This window comes from Telopea speciosissima, chromosome 4 (genome assembly GCF_018873765.1).
Source record: "Telopea speciosissima isolate NSW1024214 ecotype Mountain lineage chromosome 4, Tspe_v1, whole genome shotgun sequence".
NCBI lineage: Eukaryota > Viridiplantae > Streptophyta > Magnoliopsida > Proteales > Proteaceae > Telopea > Telopea speciosissima.
The window spans coordinates 59,882,591-59,903,910 of record NC_057919.1 but is presented as its reverse complement, the minus strand read 5'-3'; the positions used below and the strand labels follow the sequence as shown (position 1 = coordinate 59,903,910).

The window sequence follows — 21,320 nt, the reverse complement described above, 5'->3', positions numbered from 1 at the left end:
GCTCTAAAACTTTCACCACTTTGCTTAGTTTGGTCCAGAAGTCCTCAGATGACATCGTTGCTTGTGCTTCCCTCCCATTTGCAGTCTTGGAACCCTTCCATTCAAACCACTCCTCAGAAGCAAACATGCTTCTCAGCCCGGCCTTCTTTGTCTCAATGCTTTTGAGGGCAATGTAGTTGGTGGCAAATCTTGTGATGCCAGGCCTAACCAAGTTACCCCCACATTTTTCCCTCAATAGATTGAGTGTATAGGAGTGATTGTATACAAAGTTGGTGACTTGTCTTGCACTTTCAACCACAGTCTTCACCAACTTTAACTTTCCCATATCTTTTAGCATTAAGTCAATGCAATGGGCTGCACAAGGAGTCCAGAAGAGCCGCATAACATAACCTCAATCATTGTTTGAGGAAGTAGAATAGACAATCAACTAAACCGGCTTCTAACCAATGATTTGGATTTTGATTTTATTGGAATTGTGTCCAATTATTTGAAGTAGGAATTGGATCCAATCGATATTGATGCTTGTCTGTATCAGGGGAATGGTTCTTGTTAGGGGTTAATCTGTGAAATTTTTATTTTTTATTTTTATTGAAATTGAAGGCAAAACTATCCGATTCGACCTAATACAATTGATCTATATCAGTATCAATCGAGAATGATACCAATTCCAATATCGATTTTTAAAACTAAGATTTATAATCTCGATACATTGACCGACATAGACACCGATTCTTAAAATCATGATTTAAAATGCTGATACAATGATATATCGGCAAAATTGCCTGGTATTTTCAGCTTTGAGCTCTCTACTTATTTTATAGGAGCGGGATAGTTATGCTGACTACTTTCAGTAAACTAGCGACGTACACCAATCATAGGTCTGAACATAGGGAAAAAAAAAAGGGAGGTATTTTCCAAAAGGGAAAGAGAGAGGATGGCACATGCTTTTCTCGAATTTCTTAATAAAATTTCAAAAAGCAAAAAAGAATGGTATTGATCTCATGGTTATTGCACACAGGGGCATGCGAAAAGATTGATCAACCCCCATTGAAATCGGAAATCCCATCCAAACCAACGCCCCTGCGTGCGACTCTCATTGGCCCGGCACTTGTGCAGGGGCTACATGACCGGTTAGTGTTCTCTTCCCTTTCAAAAATTAGAATCACACTGCGTGCACCTTAAAAACAGACATCTGATGACAAACGCAACTCTTAGGTTAGCGGATTGTGCTTTCTTGGCCCTCTCCTCCACCCCTCGCATCGGATTCTTTCTTTCTGTGGAGCCTTTTAGTTTAAAAACAAGTATATACATCCAATCTTTGCCTGACCTATAACTCTTTCGTATTTCTCTCTTCAGTTGCAATAAATCCAGTTTCCGACCCTCGACTCCCAATCTTGCTTAATATGCAGAACCCTAGTAGCTGCGGAATTTCCATTCCTGAATCTATTTTCATGCCCTTTGCCCTTTTCATTCCACCAATTTAGTGACAGATTCGAAATTTGGCTTTCCTCTTTCTATATTTTTACTCATTTAATTTCATATGTTCAAGCTTCACTGTGCTGAAGTTGTTGATAAACCACAGGATCGCATAAATTTTCCTGATTTTTTAACCCATTTGATCTCACAGACTGTCTTATGTGCGGCCCTTTCTATTGCACGAAGCAAGCTTTGTAGGGTCAGTGTATCTGGTTCTTGAGTTCTTGAATATGCTTCCGTGGGGAGGACTGAGCTGCTGCTTGAGTGCAGCTGCATTTTATCTACTTGGGAGGAACAGCGGAAGGTGCACTTTACAAATTTACTTTTTTAAGCGTTCTTGTTTGTTTTCGTTTTTCGCATCTTTCCTTTTTTCAATCTTTGGGTGTTAAAGTTATGCTCTTTTTTTTTTTTTTTGTTCAGGGATGCGGAAAGTCTTAAATCGGTTACTCGGCTAAACCAATTGAAGGATTTAGGTATGCCACTTCTTTTTAAGTTGTTCTGTTATTGAATTTTTGAATTTTTCTCCATGTCTTTCCTTAGCCTAAACGGAGATGCTATTTGCTTTTCGAAAATTTTTTATATTCTGGGTGTATTATTGGTTGAACTGAATCTAATATTGAACCTTAAATTCAAAATACGTGTCTTATGTTATTGTTAGTGGACAATATCATGGATAGGATCTACCATTCCCCAGGTTTGTTGACAATTGTGATTATTTCGGTTGGTGCCCCCATTAACGAGAATGTGTCAAGACACGATAACTGCTTTTTTGTGCTGCACAAGTATATTATCTGCTAAGCATTCCTCAAGAAAACTGGCTATAGATGTTGGGTTTACCCAATAGAGCAAATGGCTTGCGAAATAGTGCAGTTATGACATTTGAAAAGTGTGTAGTTCAATCTTCTGTTTCGTGGTATTTCTCCTTAGCCCCCCTCCTTCTGCACTAAGTAAGAACCATACTACTTTTTGTCTATTATTTTTGTCAAAACCTTCACCCATAGTGTGCCACTAAAGAGAGAATATCACCTTCGTTCATGTCAAAGAGTTGTAGGCTTTCTTGCATCCCCTTTCATGTCATTTTTGTTCTCAATTTCCTGCTTTTCATGTTCCCTTTTTGCTTTTAAATTCCATTTGTTTCCTTTTCCCCCTCATACTTTTCACTGTGTCCTCTTTACTCTTCTCCATCTTTTTTTTCACCATCCTCTTCTTTGTCTTACGTGTGTTCTTCTTATCCTTCTTCATCTATTCATTATCTTCTTCTTCACCCTCTTCCACCTCTCCTTCATCCTCAACATCATTTTCATTGTTGTCACCAACTCACCATCTTCTTCTTCCCCTCGCCCATCTCCTTAATCTTCTCCATTCTCTTTTTCTTCTTTTTTAATATTTATTATCTTCTCAGTCATCATATATATCACCTTTTCCTTTTATCTCTGTTTCTTCTTCATTGTCGCCCCACATCATCATATTCTTGCTACTATCTTCCTTTTCCTCGGCACTTGCAAATTGAAAAACCAATGACCCATGAATAAATGCTTATCACATTTTAAATGATGAGTTCTTCTTGGAACATCTGTGGCCAATGATTGTAGGATTAGCTTATAGATTTGTGTTCTCTTACTTTTCAGCACAGCTCCTGGATACTGCATGCAAAGTTTTACCATTGGTTGTTACGGTTTCTGGACGAGTTAGCTCAGAGACACCAATCAATTGCGAATATAGCGGTTTGAGGGGTGTAATAGTGGAGGAAACGGTATGAAGGCCATTTCCTTATAAAGATTATAAATATGCAGTTGCCTATTCCTTGAGTTCTAAATTGGCTTTTGAATGTCTGATTTTATTTTTCTTCAGGCAGAGCAACATTTTTTGAAGCACAATGATGCAGGTTCTTGGATACAAGACTCTGCATTGATGCTATCTATGAGCAAAGAGGTTCCTTGGTACTTGGTAAGTAGTTTATTTTCCTTAATGTACCCCATAGATAGGTGAATTACTTATTTTACCCTTTAAAAGAAGGAAAAGATTTATTGAGTGTTGCATCTGACTTCTGGATTAGGTCTAGTTGACTGTCAAAGTTAAGCTATGTCGATTTAGTTTGCAGCTTGGTGTGGGTAATTACTGCTTACAATTATCAGCTCCTCCTGGAAGAGGCCCTTTTCTAGTTTTTCCTTAAGAGCTGTTGCCAATAGAAATAGCAATCTAGGACCACTTAAGCAGTTTGCGCTTAGTCGTAGAGAAGGAAATTAGTTCTTCTCCTGGAAAAATGTTATGAATGCTTCACATCTGGTGGTAATAACCAGCCTCCAAAAGCTTTGACTTTGTTGCCAAAGTCTTTCTACCACTAACAAATGACTTCCAGAGTTCGAAGGCTGTGCAGAAGGAAAACTATTTTTTTTGCCTCCTAAAGCTTTGACTTTGTTGCCAGAAGTCCTTTCTTGGCTTTTCGTTTCCGTCGGCATTTGTCCATGGATTTGTGATGCAGTTAACGTAGGACGTAGGGATTTGTTTCATTGAGTTATTTTGTAATTTTTATTTCTATAGATAATGTTAGTTGTCAATTGTCATAAGCCAGTAGGAGATTTGAGTCAAATTCCAATTCTATTTTCAGTCTTCTGTTTTTAACTCCAATTAGGAGATTTTATTTTCTTCTTTAAATACAACTTGCAATCAACACAAAATTTGGAGATTTTTTAAATGAAAAGTTGTTTTGGGTTGAAACCAATGGCTGCCGTGAGCTACGTGTACCTCTCTCTCTCTCTCGCTCGTCTAAGGTTTTCTTTCTCTTCTCTCTTTCTTTCCTCAGTATCTTGTGGTGCTGCAACTGTTTCCCTTTTTTGCTGTATGCATTAACGCTGGGTGGAGGGAGATTTGTTAGAACTCCATTGAACCTTCACAGATCAGACTGAAAATTTGAGAGGGGGGGTTGTACTTCTCTGTCTTAGGACGACCTTGTAATCTGACCTCAAAAGTCAGCATGGATTGTGAAGAACAAATCAAAGTGCAGAACTTGCTTCCATTGTTTTGCCAGGCCAAGTTTCAGAACATCTATTCTCAATCTGCAGCTGAGTATTGGATCTGATATTGCTGGCTTCCGGTAGGGTTTTGAGTCACGAAATTAACCCCAAGGTTCAGTTGGAATGGATTCCTACTGAGTGAGTTCTATCAATCAAAACCAGCAATTTTACTGCTGGTTTACTGCAACCATTGTAAGTTGAAGAAAAACACTTCATTATTTCACAAATAGACCCTGATCTCAAGAAAAATGCCAATAACCCCTCACTTCATAAGTTTGTTTTTTGATTCTTTTCTCTATTATTCAAAATTTCAGAAAGCCCTTTGCTTACCATTTAATTCCTATTTAAGTTATCTTGTTAAGAGGGTCGTAAATTGTTTCCCATATTTACTGATATGCCATTGAACCTTTAATTCGAGGTATCTACTATTCTTGTGGGCCCATAGAAATCCAATTCAAGGGTTTCGGAACCCAAGATTGCTTCGGTTTGCCTGTCAAAGAGGTCAACAGATATCTATGTTCCTTATCTAGAAGGTTGCCAATGTGAGAACACATCAATCTGTCTCAGATTTCTCCTGAACTTTTGATTTCTTCTCACCTGATTCCTGTTCTTTTAAAGACGCCTTTCCATCAACATCCCCTGTCTCAGCATGAAGTGACATGAACAGCCTAGAAAAGAGGAGCATATTTGTTCAAAAATAATTTCAAAACTTTCCGTTTTCACCCCTTCCAAGCTGAAGCCCATAGTTGTCAAGGTGGCAAGGCGACCTAAGGCGGTGGAGGGGTGCCTAAGCGCTTAGGCGACCAAGGTGCCAAGGTGCCCAAGTGTTTCACTTCTTTCGGGGTTAATCCGACCCTCTTTCCCATGTATTTCTTAGGGCTTTCGGGTATAATTTGTACCTTATATCATAAAAAATCAACATTAAGCCACATCAAGTCATAAGATTCAATATTAAGCACCATCAAGTCATAAAAAATCAACATTAAGTCACATCAAGTAATATAAAATCAATATTAAGCCACATAAAGTCATCAAAAATCAACATAGAACTCTTACACAAAAAAAAAAAAAAAAATCAACATAGAACTAGAAGACAGCAAAATTGAAGAAGCAAGCTATTAGAAATTTGAAACAATCAAAACATACATTTGGTTTATACTGTTCTTAGAAAATATGATCTTATCAATAAGTTATTAAACTGCTCTCAATTTAGAGAAATGGTATTGTTCTCTAAGAAGTTTGACTGATCAAATGATTTTATTTTTACATTAGACTTTTTGTATTAGGTAGAAGACAAAACCAGCTTTCCAACAAATGAAAGATTGCTTAAATCTAATTTATATTGAAGGAGTTATGTTTTGGTCAAACCTTATTTGGTGTGCGTGAATGCTGCCAAAATCGCTTTGAATGAAAATATTTTTTTAGATACAGATAGAGCATATTGGACATTTGTTCTGCAATTCCACCCTTGAAAGCCTCCCCCCCTTGCCATAGCAGCGGCAACCCCAATAGAAGTGGTAATCGCAGCTCCATTCCCTCCTTCCTTAATAGAGGTTGGTTGTCCCAATCTCACATAGCAGATCGAACCTCGGTACAAAGGTTTCATCGGCAGGATCACACCCCCCCGATTGGCGAAAGATTTCATCCTTTGGTCGTAAAGATGGGGTGAAAACAGCAAGAACAATGAATATTTTACTGCATTTTGGGTTTTTAGCAATGTTTTACCATATTAAGATTTATGGAATTTTTAGATTTGAGAAAAACCCCACCTTAGAAAGTTGAAAATTTCACCTACCGCCAAAAATCCAGTTTTTGTTCTTGAACAGGTGGGGTTGACTTTTTATCCTTTTGGAATTTTATTTTTTAACTATTTTTATTGGATTTAAATAGGGGGTAACATTTACTTCAATGATATTTGACATAAACAAGTGCCATAACCTGGTCTGATACCAATTAAACCAGTTCAAGGCGCCCTGCACTAAGGCGACAGCTTGCTCCGTATGAAATGACAAGCTCACTGGAGTATGAAGTCTGAAGTCTGAACCTTGTTCTAAAATTCTACTGTATGTGATCATCCTGTCTGTTCCAGAAAAACTTCTTTTGATTTTAGGCCACTAAAAACTATAAATGGAGAAAAGGAAAATAAATTTGTGTAGAATTAATGCTGTAGATAAAAAAATATTTGGAAAAGTGTAATGTAGATCATTGGCAAAGATTGTGATAACTGGCTGTATTTCTTCTATGGGCTATAAATAATTGAAATGGAGAAAAGGGAAAGAAATTTTTGTAGCATTGGTGTTGGGTACATTATATTGACTGAAGATCATTGGCGAAAGATGCGAGAATGGGTAGTATTTGTACACCTCAAGTGATTACTACGTCACAATTTTTTTGGGGAAAAAGAAGAAGGAAAGAGAGAATGATTGTCTAAAATAATCCAAAACGGTGAAATGATAAATCAGAGTTGCTGTCAGAAGATGTAAAATTATTTTCTCTCATGTTGTATAGCCTCTAGGGCCTTTTTTCATCCTTATATAATGGACTGAAGCTGTCTTTTGGCGGTATCTCACTCCTTCAGTAAAATTTTAACTAGTTGCATTTCTGCATATCCTCCCAATCCACTTCAATCCGGATCGGATTGGAATCGATCCCTTCTGTTACTCAAGGTTGTAAAAGATGGAATCAGTCCCTGCCGATTTCGATCCGGTTTGGATTGGAATTGGGCGGAATTGGTCCCAAGAACCTTAGAATTGCCTCTCAGATCAAAAAACACAGATTCTAGGGTTTTTGGGTCCTAAGAGCTAAAATGTAACTAGACAAATATCCTTGTACATTTGTTTTTAAAAAAAATCTCAGGCTTTTAGACAAATATCCTTGTACAAGACATGCAAGGATAATGCTGGACTAGTTGTATGCGACTGATTGACAAGTCGTAAGTTAGTTGGTCCTGCCCAAAATGTCTAGACAGTTGCCTAGGTGCCATTTTAAATGGTGTCTTAGTGGCATATAATTGCTTCTTTCAGAAGATTTCTCCCCCTTGAATATTTCAATTATTAATGTTTATCAGGATGATGGAACTGGTCGTGTTTATGTTGTGGGAGCTCGAGGTGCTACAGGCTTGGTTTTAACTGTTGCCAGTGAAGTCTTTGAGGAGTCTGGGCGATCTCTTGTTCGTGGAACATTGGACTATCTCCAAGGTCTTAAGGTTTGTCTCAGTAATACTGTCCTTACAGAAGTTTTAATAGAGTTGAATTGAGCTTATTTGATTGCAATTGGGTTCCACAGATGCTTGGGGTCAAGCGGATTGAAAGAGTTCTTCCCACTGGTACTTCCTTGACTGTTGTTGGCGAGGTATTGTCTAATAAAATGTTAAACCTTCATTAGAGGATCTCCTTCTGTTACACTCAACCACAATTAGAATACTTATTTTGGAATTTAAGCCATAGTTATCAAGGCGTCGCCAAGGTGGTCACCTTGCCGCCTTGATAACTATGATTTCAACGGTGCATTACTAATCTACACAGACTCCCTCTGAAAATATATGATTCACCTGCAGTGTGGAGGTTATTCTTAATCTGGGAAAGCCAGTTTCCGCTGCCAGTGATGAAATGGTTTTTGTCGATAGCATATGTTTGCCACGTGTTTGTTGGCTCTCAAATGTTTGGAAAATATTGTCCATTGTGCATAATTTCTGCTCCTATGTAAAGTTTCAGTCCAATTAGGCTTACTGTTTTGGAAAAAAATTTGACCATTGGATGGCTAGGGCACTGCTTGGGTTACTGAAGTCAAATGTCGTAGCCATCTCATTCATATGGCTTATCATGTATGACCTCCTTGCCCTTGTGTTTTTCAACTGTTAAATTAGTGTAACAATGCTGCTGATCATTCTGGTTGTTAGATCGATGAGGGACCTTGTAGATCAGGCTATGTTAAGTCCCACACCTAAATTTTCTAATGTTCAATCATATGGCTTTCCATGCATTGGATCTTTTGTCCGTCAATTTTTAGCTGCTTTGATGCTGATCTAAACTGTCTTGTGGATTTCAAACCCCCCCCCCCCCAAAAAAAAAAAAAAAAAAAACTGTCTTGTGTCAAAAATAAAAGAAACCTAACTAAGTCATTTGAGAGTGGTCATCAAAAAAAGTAACAAAATAAAAGAAACCTAACTCTTGACATGACACGGACCCCAAAACTTAGAATGAACTAAAGAAAATAAGGAAGAACTCCTAGAGACTTCACAAGAAGGGAACGAAGACGATGGTGTCCTTGTGGCATAATACTTGTGTTGAAACTACTACTTGTTAGATGGTCCCCTATTACTCGATAACATTGTTAGGAATGTGGCTTCCCTCACAAAGGTTGGATCTATTAGAGTTGATGAAATTTCTTTGGTTTGTTTGGGTAATAAAACCCAATGAATGAGTCAGATATCAGATCAGAAACAGAATGTTACTTGACAGTTCTTTTACACTAGATTGTGAATCATTCTATAAGGCAGATGTGAGAATCTGCTATAACCAAGTATTCTCATGGATTAGTGGAAATTACCTTGTCATTTTATCAACCTCTTGCCCCTTTTTGTGGGGGTAATAAAATCTTCTGTTTGCTTTGGTAGTATTTGAAAAAGATAAGCATTTGCTTTTGGAAAATATGAAACTTGAACTTGGGGAAATTACATTCAGAAATATATGATGGGTGTGAGCTCCATATGTTCAATGACCTTGTGGTGGGGGGTAGGTAGGATGAACCCTAGGTTCCGGCTAAACATCTCCTTTACAAGATCCCAAGTAAACCCAAGTTGAAAAGTCAACAGAAGTCAACATTCTCAAATGAAGGTGAGACTTTAACAATCACTCACAGATAAATAGAATAGGTGTTCTTTGGATCCAATGGTCAGATTGAAAGTAATTGAAGAATAACAAATCTGAAAGTGAGAATTAAGAAATTAAGAGATTTCAAATAAAATAAAATCAGGGAGTCGGATCACCCTAATATTCAAGTCGAGTTCTCTTCTTGGCTGTCTAATTTAAACCCCAAAGTATAACGCAGATCTAAAGGTTAGATATAGAAATAATATGAAAAACTCGAGTCTGAAATAGAACACAGGACAGAAACAAGAGATTTTTAATAACTTAAGAGAAATAGTTCTGATCAGCCCAATAACCTGGTTGAAGGTCAGTACTAGGGAGGCCTTGAATGCTCCCAAGTCTCACCCTGAACCAATGAGCAAATCAGCTTCAGGTGAAGAATCAAATTAGGCTGAAAGAGATCTAAAACAGGGTATCCACAGGTTAATATTAGATCCTCTCAGAGAAGAACCAGCAAGAACAAAAGATTATGAAAACAATGCAAACTCGACCTCGAACCAGGGAAACCTGCGGGAGATCGATTGCAGCAGGATCAATACAATAAAAGGAACAAAAATTGAATAACTAAAACACTTTTTTTGCTATTTTCTGTTTACATACGAAAGAAGAGCATAAAGGATAAGAAGAAGGGGGTATGGAAAGGGGGATAGGGTCAGCTCCAAAGTTGTCACTGCGGCTAGGCAACCTTAGGCGGTGGAGAGGGTCCAAATTTAGAGTGACACCAACTAGGCGAACAAGGCGTCCATGGCGCCCGCCTAGGCGACCAAGGCGCCCAAGTCGAGGACAGAGATTAAAGAAAAGAACTATAGTCTCAGCCTCTCAACCACGGTCTCTCACCAGACCATCACTGCGTCTCACAGCTTCAACTATAGTTCTTTTCTTCAACCTCTGTCCTCGTCTGCCCAGCCACACATATGCCTATTTATGATAAACCAGTTACAAAGCAACCCAATCCCATCCTAATTAAGAAACTAAGTAATCCTAGAAAATAGAAACTATCGACTACATAAAACACACCCATTTAATATAGAAACTTACTAGTCTAATAAAACCCCCACGCAAGGTATAATTAAATCCTAAAATATAGGACTACAAAAAGAGCTGCGTAATCCTCAAGAGGCTTCTTCATGTAATGGCCATGGGGCCCACGAGATCTGGAGAATATTCCCTTGAATTCTTCTCCACGTATTGGCCCACCAAATTCTGAAGTATATCTTCTGTTAGACAGGATGTACGATAGCTAATCTCTGTCAGAATTTAATACCTTAAATATCTCTTTAAATAAGGTCAATCAATTCCCAAAATGAAAACTGGTCAATCCATATAATGTAGGCAGCATCTTGGCTTGACATGCTGTACGATATCCCCTGCTGATCTGCAAACTTGATTGCAATTAAATCCCCTACAAATCAGCAAATCAATCCTAATTAATGTAGTCCTAGATAGAGCCAAGTAACCAGGGGTCCAGGACCTTCCTAAACAGCTGGCCGATTGGGGCAGATTTGAGGAATTAGGTCAAAACTAGGGTTAGGCTTGGGGTAATGGGGTTGGATCTTATTTAGTAAAGCGAGACAGGTTCATAGGAAGCTAACAGTGAAGGTTTAATGATGTTTGAATGAAAATTTAAAATTTAAAAAATTAGGGTTTTGGGTTTTGGGGAAAGTAAGAGAGTTGAGTTTTAGGGTTTAGGATGGGAATTCAGGTAAGGGGTTCAGGTCGAGTGCTAGAGGCAGTAGTAAGGTGGTTCGGCTGTAATTTGAGAGAATTCTTATGGTTGAATTGGTCTAGTTAGGTTTTAGGGTTTTAATGGTGGGATGAGGCTGTAAGCTAGGTAGAGTGGAGGGGATGGTGAGAGGGGGCTGTGATCCAATTTTGGTTGGATTCTGATGAGGGAATAAGGCTGGACAGAATTGTGAATGTCCTAGGGTTAGATAGATCGATGGGAATAAGTAGGGCTTGGGTTGGAGGATTAGAAGAAGAATGTGAATGCTGAAACAGTAAATTACTTGTTGGGAATAACAATTTGTTAATAAATGAAGAGGCAAATCGAAATTGGATACAGCTTAGGGAAGCATACAAAAAGAGAAAAGATATAAAAAAGAATAAAAAGGATTATCTGCATGGAGTAAAAGCCTTGTATAGGGATGGCCTCTTGAGGAACCTTTGCCAACTTATAAAGTCCATGAAGTTCATCATTACTGGATGAAAAACAAAGTACGTTCAACGTCATCAATAAAAGGAACCAAAATATTACTCCCTTGGAATGGTAATATTGTAATATAGAGTTTAGGGGTATTATGGTCATTATATTGTAACTCTAATTTCTACTCATTCTATTATAAATAAAGAGGGCTAGTGTCATTCTTGGCACAAGTCACAATTTCCCAAATCCCAACATGGTTTCAGAGCAGAGATCGATCTTGGGATCTTCCCCATGACCAAGCTTCTTTAGGATTGGATTATTAAGTGGGGGAGCCCACCTGGCTCTTCAAAAAAGGAGCAGCAGAGCTTCTTCGTTGTCCATGCTATCACAGTTTGGGAAATTTGGAAACTCAGGAACTCAAGAATCTTCAAAGATTCCCTCCTCCCCTTCCGTACTTGGGTGGATTTGGTGAATTGATATATTGACGAGGTTCCCTCGGTCATCCCAGGATCTTCAGCATGTTCATTGTCTTCGTGCTCAGGGTTGTTTCTTCCTCCACCTCCGCCTGAGGCGTTTTCTATCTTCATGGATGCAGTGACGGCCTCTAGGCCCAGGGCTACAGGGGTTGGTTGTATTATTCTTGACCACAGGAAGCAGATTAAACTGATCGCTTCAGATTACTTGGTGCTCATGCCGGCCGTGGTTGGTGAAGCTATTGCTGTTCGATTGGCTCTGTCATCGGCTCGTCAGTTAGGCTTTTCGAAGGTGTCGATCTACTCTGATTGCTAGGTCCTTGTCTAGTGCCTATCAGACCCCCCTTCTCTCCTCCCACTAGTATCTCCTCCATTGTGTTGGATGTCTTAGCTTTGAAATCAGCCTTTGCTTTTTGTTGTTTTGCGCATATTGGTCGGGAGGAGAATGGGTTGGCTCACGTTATTTCTAAGTGGGCCCTATCCTTCCCTCACCGTGGTTTTTGGGTTACCTCCTTTCCGGGGGACCTTTTGGATATTGTAAAGCTTCTTTTACCAGTTGAAATGGAATCTTCTTCCCCCTCTTGAGGGGTTTCTGCACCCCCAAAAAAAAAAAAAAAAAAAAAAAAAAACACAGTCCGTCTCTCTTTCTCCCTCTCGGTTTGTCCCTTTCTTTTTCCACCTCCACACAACGCTACAAGCCAGCGCCGCCACCACCACCTTCTGCCTTTCTATCTCTCACGGTTCCTTCCTTGGAACGGTGAGCCTTGTTTCACCCTTGGTGGTGATTTTTGTTCCCACCAAGGGTCCTTTTTTTGTTTGTTTCCCTATATTTTAAACTCGATCTGATGGTTCAATCCCAGATCTGATTTTTTGGTTGTTCAAGCTACACTTTCTCTTGTAGCATGCTTTGGTGATTCTTTCTGGCATATTGTCCGTGCAGTTTTTTGAGATTAGCAGCTACGTTAGAAGGTTCTTCCGTATCAACTGTTTCGGATGGAGGGAACAACCATAACGATTTGCCTACAATCCTTGTTTGCTCTGTTAAACTTGACGGGAGTAATTATTTGATGTGGTCGAAGTCTTGCTTTCTTTCGATTGATTCCCATGATTTTTCAAAATATCTCACGGGTGATTTGGTGAAACCTACGACTGACGATTCTTCTCAATGGAAGTGGAGTTCTGAAAACTCACTTGTGATGGCCTTTCTGCTGAATTGGATGCACCCCACTATTGCTAGGGGATATCTTTTACTTGATACTACTGTCCATATTTGGCAAGCTGCAAAGGAAACCTATTTTCAGGTTGGGAATGCCACCTAAGTGTATGAAATGTGACAGAAAATCAGCGGCACCAAGCAGAAGGAGATGACATTCTCCCAGTATTACTTAGTTACGAGGTATGTGGAGGAACTTGATATTTATGTAGATTATCACCCTCTCTGTTCTGGTGATGCATCTCCCTTTAAGAAACGGGAAGACAAGCTCTGAGTATATGAGTTCCTCGTTGACCTGAACGTTGAGTTTGATCAGATTAGGGCCCATGTCCTAAATCGTGATCCCTTTCCATCCTTAGCCCAGGCATATTCTCTGGTTCAATATGAGGATAATCGACGTACTGCCATGGTACAGTCGATTACCCAAGAGAGGTCCGCTTTATATTCTGGTTCTAGTTCTCAATCCCGTGGTGGGGTTTCTTCCAACTGTTCAAGTGATCGCAACTAGACTGTGAAGGTGCCTTTAAAGTGCGAGTATTATGGCAAGGAATGTGATACTAAAGGCTATTGTTGGAAACTTCATGTGTGTCCCACATAGTTGTCAAGGCATTGTGTAGGCGACTAGGCACTATGATCAACTTGGGCACCTTGGGTGCCTAGGCAGACGCCTTGGTTGCCTAGTTGGTGTCACCTTGATTTTGGACCCTCTCCAATGCCTTGGGTCGCCTAGACACCGTGACAACTATGACGTCCCGAGATTGCTAGTGGCCATGGTGTTGCTACTAGTGGTCGTGGCAATGGTAATGGTGGCAATCCACCTCTTGCACACCATACTGAGATTACCATAGTTCGAGAACTCCCGAGATCTCGGCGAGATTTCGCCGAGTTTCTCGATTTTTGGAAAGCCGAGACAAGACTGCCTACGAGTCTCAAAAGTGCAATATCTCGGTTGGATCTTGGTTTCGATCCATTATTTTAACCCACCGACCACTTAAATACCTTACCTGATTGGACAAAACTCGACATATCTCGGCGAGATCTCGGTGAGATCTCAGATCTTGGGTTGACCCAAAGTTGAGGCTTCGAGTTGAAAAAAAAAAAAAATACACCAACTCGGCGAGATCTCGACTCGTCTCGGTTTTTCCAAGAGTCGAGTTGGTACCCAGACCCGAGTTTTAGTACCTTGGAGATTACTACTGAGGATTCTACAGAGTTGGATTTTTCCCTGGAGCAGCTATTTGCGCCAAATGATGACTTAGTTGACTTCTCCATCTGCTGCACCTGTTGCTTCTGTGTTAGTTCATTCCGAGTCCCATTTTGCCCATTCAGATATTTATTTTGGTAATCCATTCTGGTGCTACGAATCATATTATTGAGTCTTCCAATCACTTTTCTCAATATTCTCTTTCGTCAGTAAGGAAAAAGTTCGCATCGCGGATGGCTCTTTTTCTTCTATTACTAGGAAGGGAGTTGTTCAGACCTCTGGTTTGTATGTATCTTCATTTTTGCATGTTCCTTCTTTTCCTACTAATCTCCTTTCCATTAGTAGTATTACTCAGGCTTTAAATTGCAAGGTCTCATTTTTTCCCCTCTCATTGCATTTTTTAGGACATGGTGACTGGGGTAACGATTGGCAGTAGTAAAGTGCACGGTGGCCTTTACTTACTTGACAATGGTTCCTCTCCTGTTCTTCCTACTCAGGCTCATCACACGGATTCTTCTACTGCTGCTTTGACCGAGTTGCGTTTGTGGCACCAGCATTTGGGACATCCTCTGTTGCACACATTATCTACTGTTTTTCCTACTTTATTTTCTAAATGTAACCCGAAACAATTCTTTTGTGATGCTTGCATTTTTGCAAAGCAAACTAGAAACACTTATCCCAGTTTGGGCAGTAAAAGTTTGGTTCCATTTTCATTAATTCATTTTGATGTATTGGGCCCAACCCATTGTGTCTCTGTCTGTTATTATTAGTTCGTATCATTTATTGATTGTCATACTTGGCTCCCTTGGATCTACTTGATGCATTAGAAGAGTGAGGTGTCTCATTGTTTTAGGCGTTTCCATTAGTTGATGCAGACTCAGTATGATGCCCGGATTCAAATCCTTCGTACTAATATTGGTAGGGAGTACATGGAGGGTTCCTTTCAGTCCTATCTTGCGGATTTCGGCAGTATCAATCACACCAGCTATGTTGATACTCCAGAGCAGAATTGTGTTGCTGACCGTAAGAATCACTACCGTTTGGAGGTGGCTCGTACTCTTATGTTCAAGATGCATGTCCCTGCCCAATATTGGAGTGAAGTTGTTCTTCTAGCTGCATACTTGATAAATTGGATGTCGTCTCGCATATTGTCTTTCCACTGCCCCATTGAGGTTCTTATTAGTTCCTCTTCATTTATTGTTCCTCCCAAGGTCTTTGATTGCGTATGTTTTGCATGTATGCATCACTTTCTTGGGAAACTTGGTCCACGAGGCCTTTACTGATGTAGATTGGGTTGGTTCACATAATTATAAGAGGTCCACATCTGGATAATGCACTTTTGTTGGTGGAAATTTTGTTACCTGGCGCAGCAAGAATCAGGTTGTGGTAGCCTGGTCTATGGCACAGGGTATTTGTGAGTTGTTATGCCTTCATGGTCTTCTCCATGATTTGGGCTTGCCTATTCGTGTTCCAATGATGTTATACTGTGACAGCAAGTTTGCGATTAGCATTGTACACAACCTGGTACAGCATGATCGCACCAAGCATGCTGAAATTGATCGTCACTTCATCAAGGAGAAGCTGGAGCAAGGACTTACTTGCATTCCTTTTGTGAAGTCTAGTGAGCAATTAGCTGATGTCCTCATAAAAGGACTTGGTAGTAAGATGTTTCATTCGATTTTGTGCAAATTGGGCATGTGTGATATCTATGCACCAACTTGAGGGGGAGTATTTAATATAGAGTTTAGGGGTATTATGGTCATTATATTGTAACCCTAATGTCTACTCATTCTATTATAAATAAAGAGGGCTAGTGTCATTCTTGACACAACTCACAATTTCCCAAATCCTAACAGGTATACAAGCTGAATCCACTGTTTGGGAGTTCCTAACTGACAAACAGAGAAACTCTTTAGACAATATTCAAATCTTCCAATTTAATGGTCCACTCTGCTTGAACAAAATATTTTCAACCTCTTGGGCAATAAATATTTTTGGTCCATTTTGAAGGGTCATTTAGAAATGCGGACCAGAATTTTTATCTATGAACCTTGTTGTAGATGGCCGTGAAATAAAGTGGAAAAGTCCATGAAATAACTCCTAGGGGTTCAACCTAAAACCTTAACGCATTAGGTGATGGCTCAAGGGTATATTAAGACACATCCAACGTCCCAGGTAATTGATGTGACAGTGAGACTATATCTCTATAGCTCACAACATCTCAACACTCCCCCTTACGTATAGCTTTGGCATATACGTGGAGATACATCTTAAGAAGGACAATAAATGGAATTGGTTCTGAATTCTGATACCATGTTAAATAAAGTGGGATAGCCCACGAAATACCACTTGGGTGCCTAACCCAAAACCTTAAGGCATTAGGTGGAGATGGCCCAATGGTATATTAAGACAGATCCAAGGTCCCAGATAACCGATGTGATCATGTGGGACTATACCTCTATAACTCCCAACATCTCAACAGGGTATGTGCTTGTGTTTGAGAATCATGTATGTGCAGAACTGTTGCCTAGCTGGCGGTTTGCACACAGAATCCTTTTGCCTTTCACAAAAAGGGTATTGACTGGAGATACTAACTGCTTGTTGTATCGATATATTTCTGAACAATTTACCTTATTTTTCTTGTTCTGAAATTATATCTTTAGATCAGAAGGTTAGAATCATGTAGTTTTTTGATTAATTGTTTATAATGGTCCAAGCTATATAACCTTGTGGTTGATAATTCCAGGTTAATGAATTAGTGGACCCCTCAAGTCTGTATTGGAAATTTGGAATATTTATTTCCATTCACAAATTTTCTGAGCTTTTCCTTGTACTTCTTGCTTAGGCTATTAAAGATGATGTGGGAACGATTCGGATTCAGCGACCCCATAAAGGACCATTCTTTGTGACGCCCAAAAGTATTGATCAGCTCATTGCAAATCTTGGGAAATGGTCAAGGTTATACTCTTGACTAGTTTTGTGCAAAGTTACGTTCTTTATGTGTTCTTTATCACCCTTCTATCTGCATAAATTTAAAGTTGTTTTCAACAGGTGGTACAAATATGCCTCTTTGGGGTTCACAGTTTGTGGTGTTTATCTGATTGCAAAGCATGCTATCCAACATATCATGGAAAGGAGGCGTCGCTGGGATTTGCAGAAAAGGTAAAGTTCATTGGTGTTTAATTATTTTATGGTCGGGAGGAGATCAAACATAACAGCAATTAATGGGTGGGTGGGTATTTAAAAAGATGCCAAAAATATGTAGTTATCATTCTTGCTTTTTATCATTTCAGCAAAGAGAAGAAGAAAGCATTTATTTCCATCATAAGGTCCTAATCCTATAATGAAGGTGGATGTGGGAAAATGAAATTAGTTACTATTTCTTAGACTCAATTGACTGCAGTCTTTATACAGCCTCTAGATGAATCAGCTGACAACCACTGAGAAAAGTTCTGACTTACTGCCTTACTGCTGGGGCATAGCTGCAAGTGACCTTGTCAAATTGAGTGCCTCCTGGAGCAATGAAGTCCTCATTATAGCAAATGTTAGCATCCTTTGTTTATCTTCTAATTTGGGGTTAAAGAAATGTTATTGTTCTTGTTGATGCAGGGTTCTTGCTGCTGCTGCACAAAGATTGGGGCAGGAGAATGAAGGTAGACCATAATATATCTAGTTTCAAAAGTACCAGTTGCTTTAGTATAGTTTTGGAAATTTTTTTGTTTTTTTCCCAAGTGTGAGAATTGTTTCAGAGACATGAAAGTTCTATGCAGGATCAAATGGAAAGGCTGAAAATGGATCAGATAATGCAAAGAGGGATCATTTAATGCCAGATCTATGTGTGATATGTCTGGAGCAGGAGTACAATTCTGTTTTTGTTCCGTAAGTTGCTGAACAATCTGCCCGCTTTTTCTCAAAGAAAAAAGTTGCTATGATGTCCATGACTTAACTTCAGCTATTGCTTTCCCTTCATTGACTCATGACTTGAAGGTCAAATTTTCTTGCCTACCCATATGGTATATATTATATGGTAACCCCAGTTATCAAGCTGTGGCTTAGGTGACTGAGTTGGTCCAAGATGGCTGCCTCTGGGGGATCCCTTTTGGCACGCTACACTGCTCAGATTATCTTGACTATCCTTATGCGATATACTATAGGGTAGCCATAGTTATAAGCTCTGGCTTAGGCAACTGGTTCGGTCTAAGAGGGTATGTGTACTACAAGCCTAGGAATGTAAATAGTTAATTGCCTGTTTTATGCGTGCGCCTAGGAGTTGATTTGGGCCAGACTATTGCTCATTGGTTTTTTGCTTGACATGATATGCTTATTCTTACTAAACAATATCAATTTTATAGAAGTTATAATATGAACTAAGGTAATATCTATATGTTATATATGTCCAGTGTGTATCATGGATATACCTTTTTGGATTAAAGCCATATACATTTTAGATATGTTCTATATATCATTTATCTTCTTTTAGCTGTATAATGTTATGGGAAAAACTTCCCCACGCTGCTGGAGTGCAATTTCCCTCATTTAGGCTTTTTTATTACTCTCTCTTTCGTACCCTGAATATGTGGGCTCCATGTGAATGATAGCTTTTCAAGACAGCCAGGCAGCTCTAATGTTATTTATTTACTACAATTCACTTAAATCTCTTAAGTTTTAAAAATATGTTGCCTAGGCAACTAGGAAATCTGTTGCCAAGGCTCACCTACAAGCTTTTGACAACCGTGACAGTTGAGACCAGCTTGTTGAGTTAACTGTTTGTTGCAGATTGCTCAATCATACACACATGGTAAATAGAAATGCAGTCTAAGCCAGAAACAGATATCCTGGCAAACAACAGCCACATCGTCCCTGCATTTGGCAACCTTTAATCTCATAGCCTTTTTGTGTGTCAAGATTCAAGAATTGATATTTTCTTTGTTTTTTCTAGTTAGAAATTTGGGTCTGTGACTTGCATGACAATGGAGAAGACGCATATGTGGTGGGGTATAGAACTGAGGCAAGCTGTGCAAGCAAACATGCAGCCAACCCAGAGTCAATCACCTATGTGGTGGCTACCTGTATTGCCCATTCATTGACTTTCATTCTTTTTTTTTGTTTTCTTTTAGGGTATGGATTTGTCAGTGGCTAAGTCTATAGAAAATTTGAGCCGTTAGTGGTGTATGACTTGAATAATACCAGCTTATTTACATGATTGCTAGTGTTTATAGGTTTGATTGTCAGACAACCTCATCTAGAGGCAGCTCACTGACTGAGGGGACTGCGCTCAAGGTTGCAATTGGTCTTATGCACTTTATTAGGTTCCAGTGAGTAGTGAATGACTGTTACTTCGTTTTTCTTATCTTTCGGATTCTGATACTCAGATGTGTTGGTCAAGACTGGGAAGAGTTTTATTTTATGCAATTGATCAAAATATTGTTAAGAGAGAGGGTTCCCCAAGCTGCCAGTGTGGGGAGGAATATGCATGCCACCCCAATGGGTGTCTTAAGAAAAGGTATCATCCATATGGGGCCCACATTTTCAGAATAGTCGAGAGAAATTAATAAAAAAATTCATGTGAGAGGAAAACTGCACACTAGCGGCAGGGCTATCTTTTTCCCTATTTCGAATTTCTCTTCTAAGTATCACCCTTGCGAGATTTGTAATTATTTATGAGTGCATGACTATTCTTTTGCCCTTTGCAAAATTTAAAATGTTCATGGAATATACCTTTTCAGGTGTGGTCATATGTGCTGCTGTACATTGTGCTCTTCTCACTTGACCAACTGTCCACTCTGTCGGCGACGAATTGAACAGGTAGTAAAGACTTTCCGCCATTGATACTAAATTCTTGGCAATTCACAGCTGCTTCAGTAGGGCAAAGCACATGAGGGTCGGAATTTAGTATTTTCACTTTGATGGTAAGAATCCGACTGCCAGAATTCCTCTAGAGCACTTCCTTTTGGGCATTAGAATCTCATAGAATGGAAACTTCACCGACATGAGCTGCCTTTTTGACAAATCATATGTTGATTTTTTTTTTCAATATTCCTGATAAAGGGTTGAGCTTCCTGCTGCAAATTTCTTCTCGAATTGGAATTGCTGTAGAGCTTGGTATCTTTTGTAAATAAAAACCAAAGTATTGTAATGTCTTTTTTTTTTTAAAAAAATTTGATAACTGAGAATTTTCATTAGTGAAAATGATAGCCGGTGCTATTTTAATACCAATCATCTCATAATCTTTTGAAGCTTGCTCCTTTTACACATCTGCCATGATTGTTACCTTAATTTAAGATAAAAGATGAATTTCTCCCATTTGTGGTTTCTTATAAAATACTGATAGGTGTGGGTATGCGTGTTGATTGTACCTGCAACATATATTTTTCAATGAGCCAAGTGTCTGTTGCTGGCTCAAAATTGCAGTAGAGCCCATGGAGTTGATTTCTTATTCTTTGTGATCAACAATTTAAAGTAGAGCTCATTAAAATTGACTGGGTTGAAGATTACTTGGACTCATTGATACATCTGGTATTTATGATCTGCTGTGCCACCTTAGATTTGAACAAGTACAAGATGTGTTGGATTTGAGGATCAGGCTCCTCTACTGCGAACTCAGTGCCAGGGAGGCATCCAATGGCACTGGGCTGCTGGGCATGTGGGGATGTGTGCCTGCGTGGACATCCCCGCATGCCCAACAGCCCAGCACCGTCGGATGCCTCCCTGGGCACTCCCTTGGGGCGCTGGACTCGCAGGAGAGGAGCCGAATCCATTGGATTACACTACTTGGTACGGTCCTAGATTCGAGTTAGGAATTCTACACCTTTGGTTTTTTTCTTTCTGTTTTGATACAAACAAAACAAAGATCTATTTCCATAAAAAGGGAATTACATCAGTAATTATTGCTCTTGTTAATTTAAATTGCCTAGCCTTGAGAGCAGCAA

General features: G+C 39.4%; 1 protein-coding gene across 1 annotated transcript; it reads left to right on the top strand.

The window, feature by feature from the left end:
• Positions 1-1,514: 1,514 nt before the first annotated feature.
• LOC122657994 (E3 ubiquitin-protein ligase SP1) lies at positions 1,515-20,599 on the top strand. The gene is made up of 11 exons (XM_043852828.1): positions 1,515-1,780; positions 1,897-1,949; positions 3,105-3,229; positions 3,328-3,423; positions 7,558-7,695; positions 7,776-7,841; positions 17,237-17,349; positions 17,443-17,553; positions 18,001-18,044; positions 18,162-18,270; positions 20,118-20,599. Exons 1-11 carry the CDS (start codon positions 1,707-1,709, stop codon positions 20,218-20,220), a joined length of 1,032 nt encoding a protein of 343 aa, XP_043708763.1. The 5' UTR covers positions 1,515-1,706; the 3' UTR covers positions 20,221-20,599.
• The last annotated feature ends 721 nt before the right edge of the window (positions 20,600-21,320 follow it).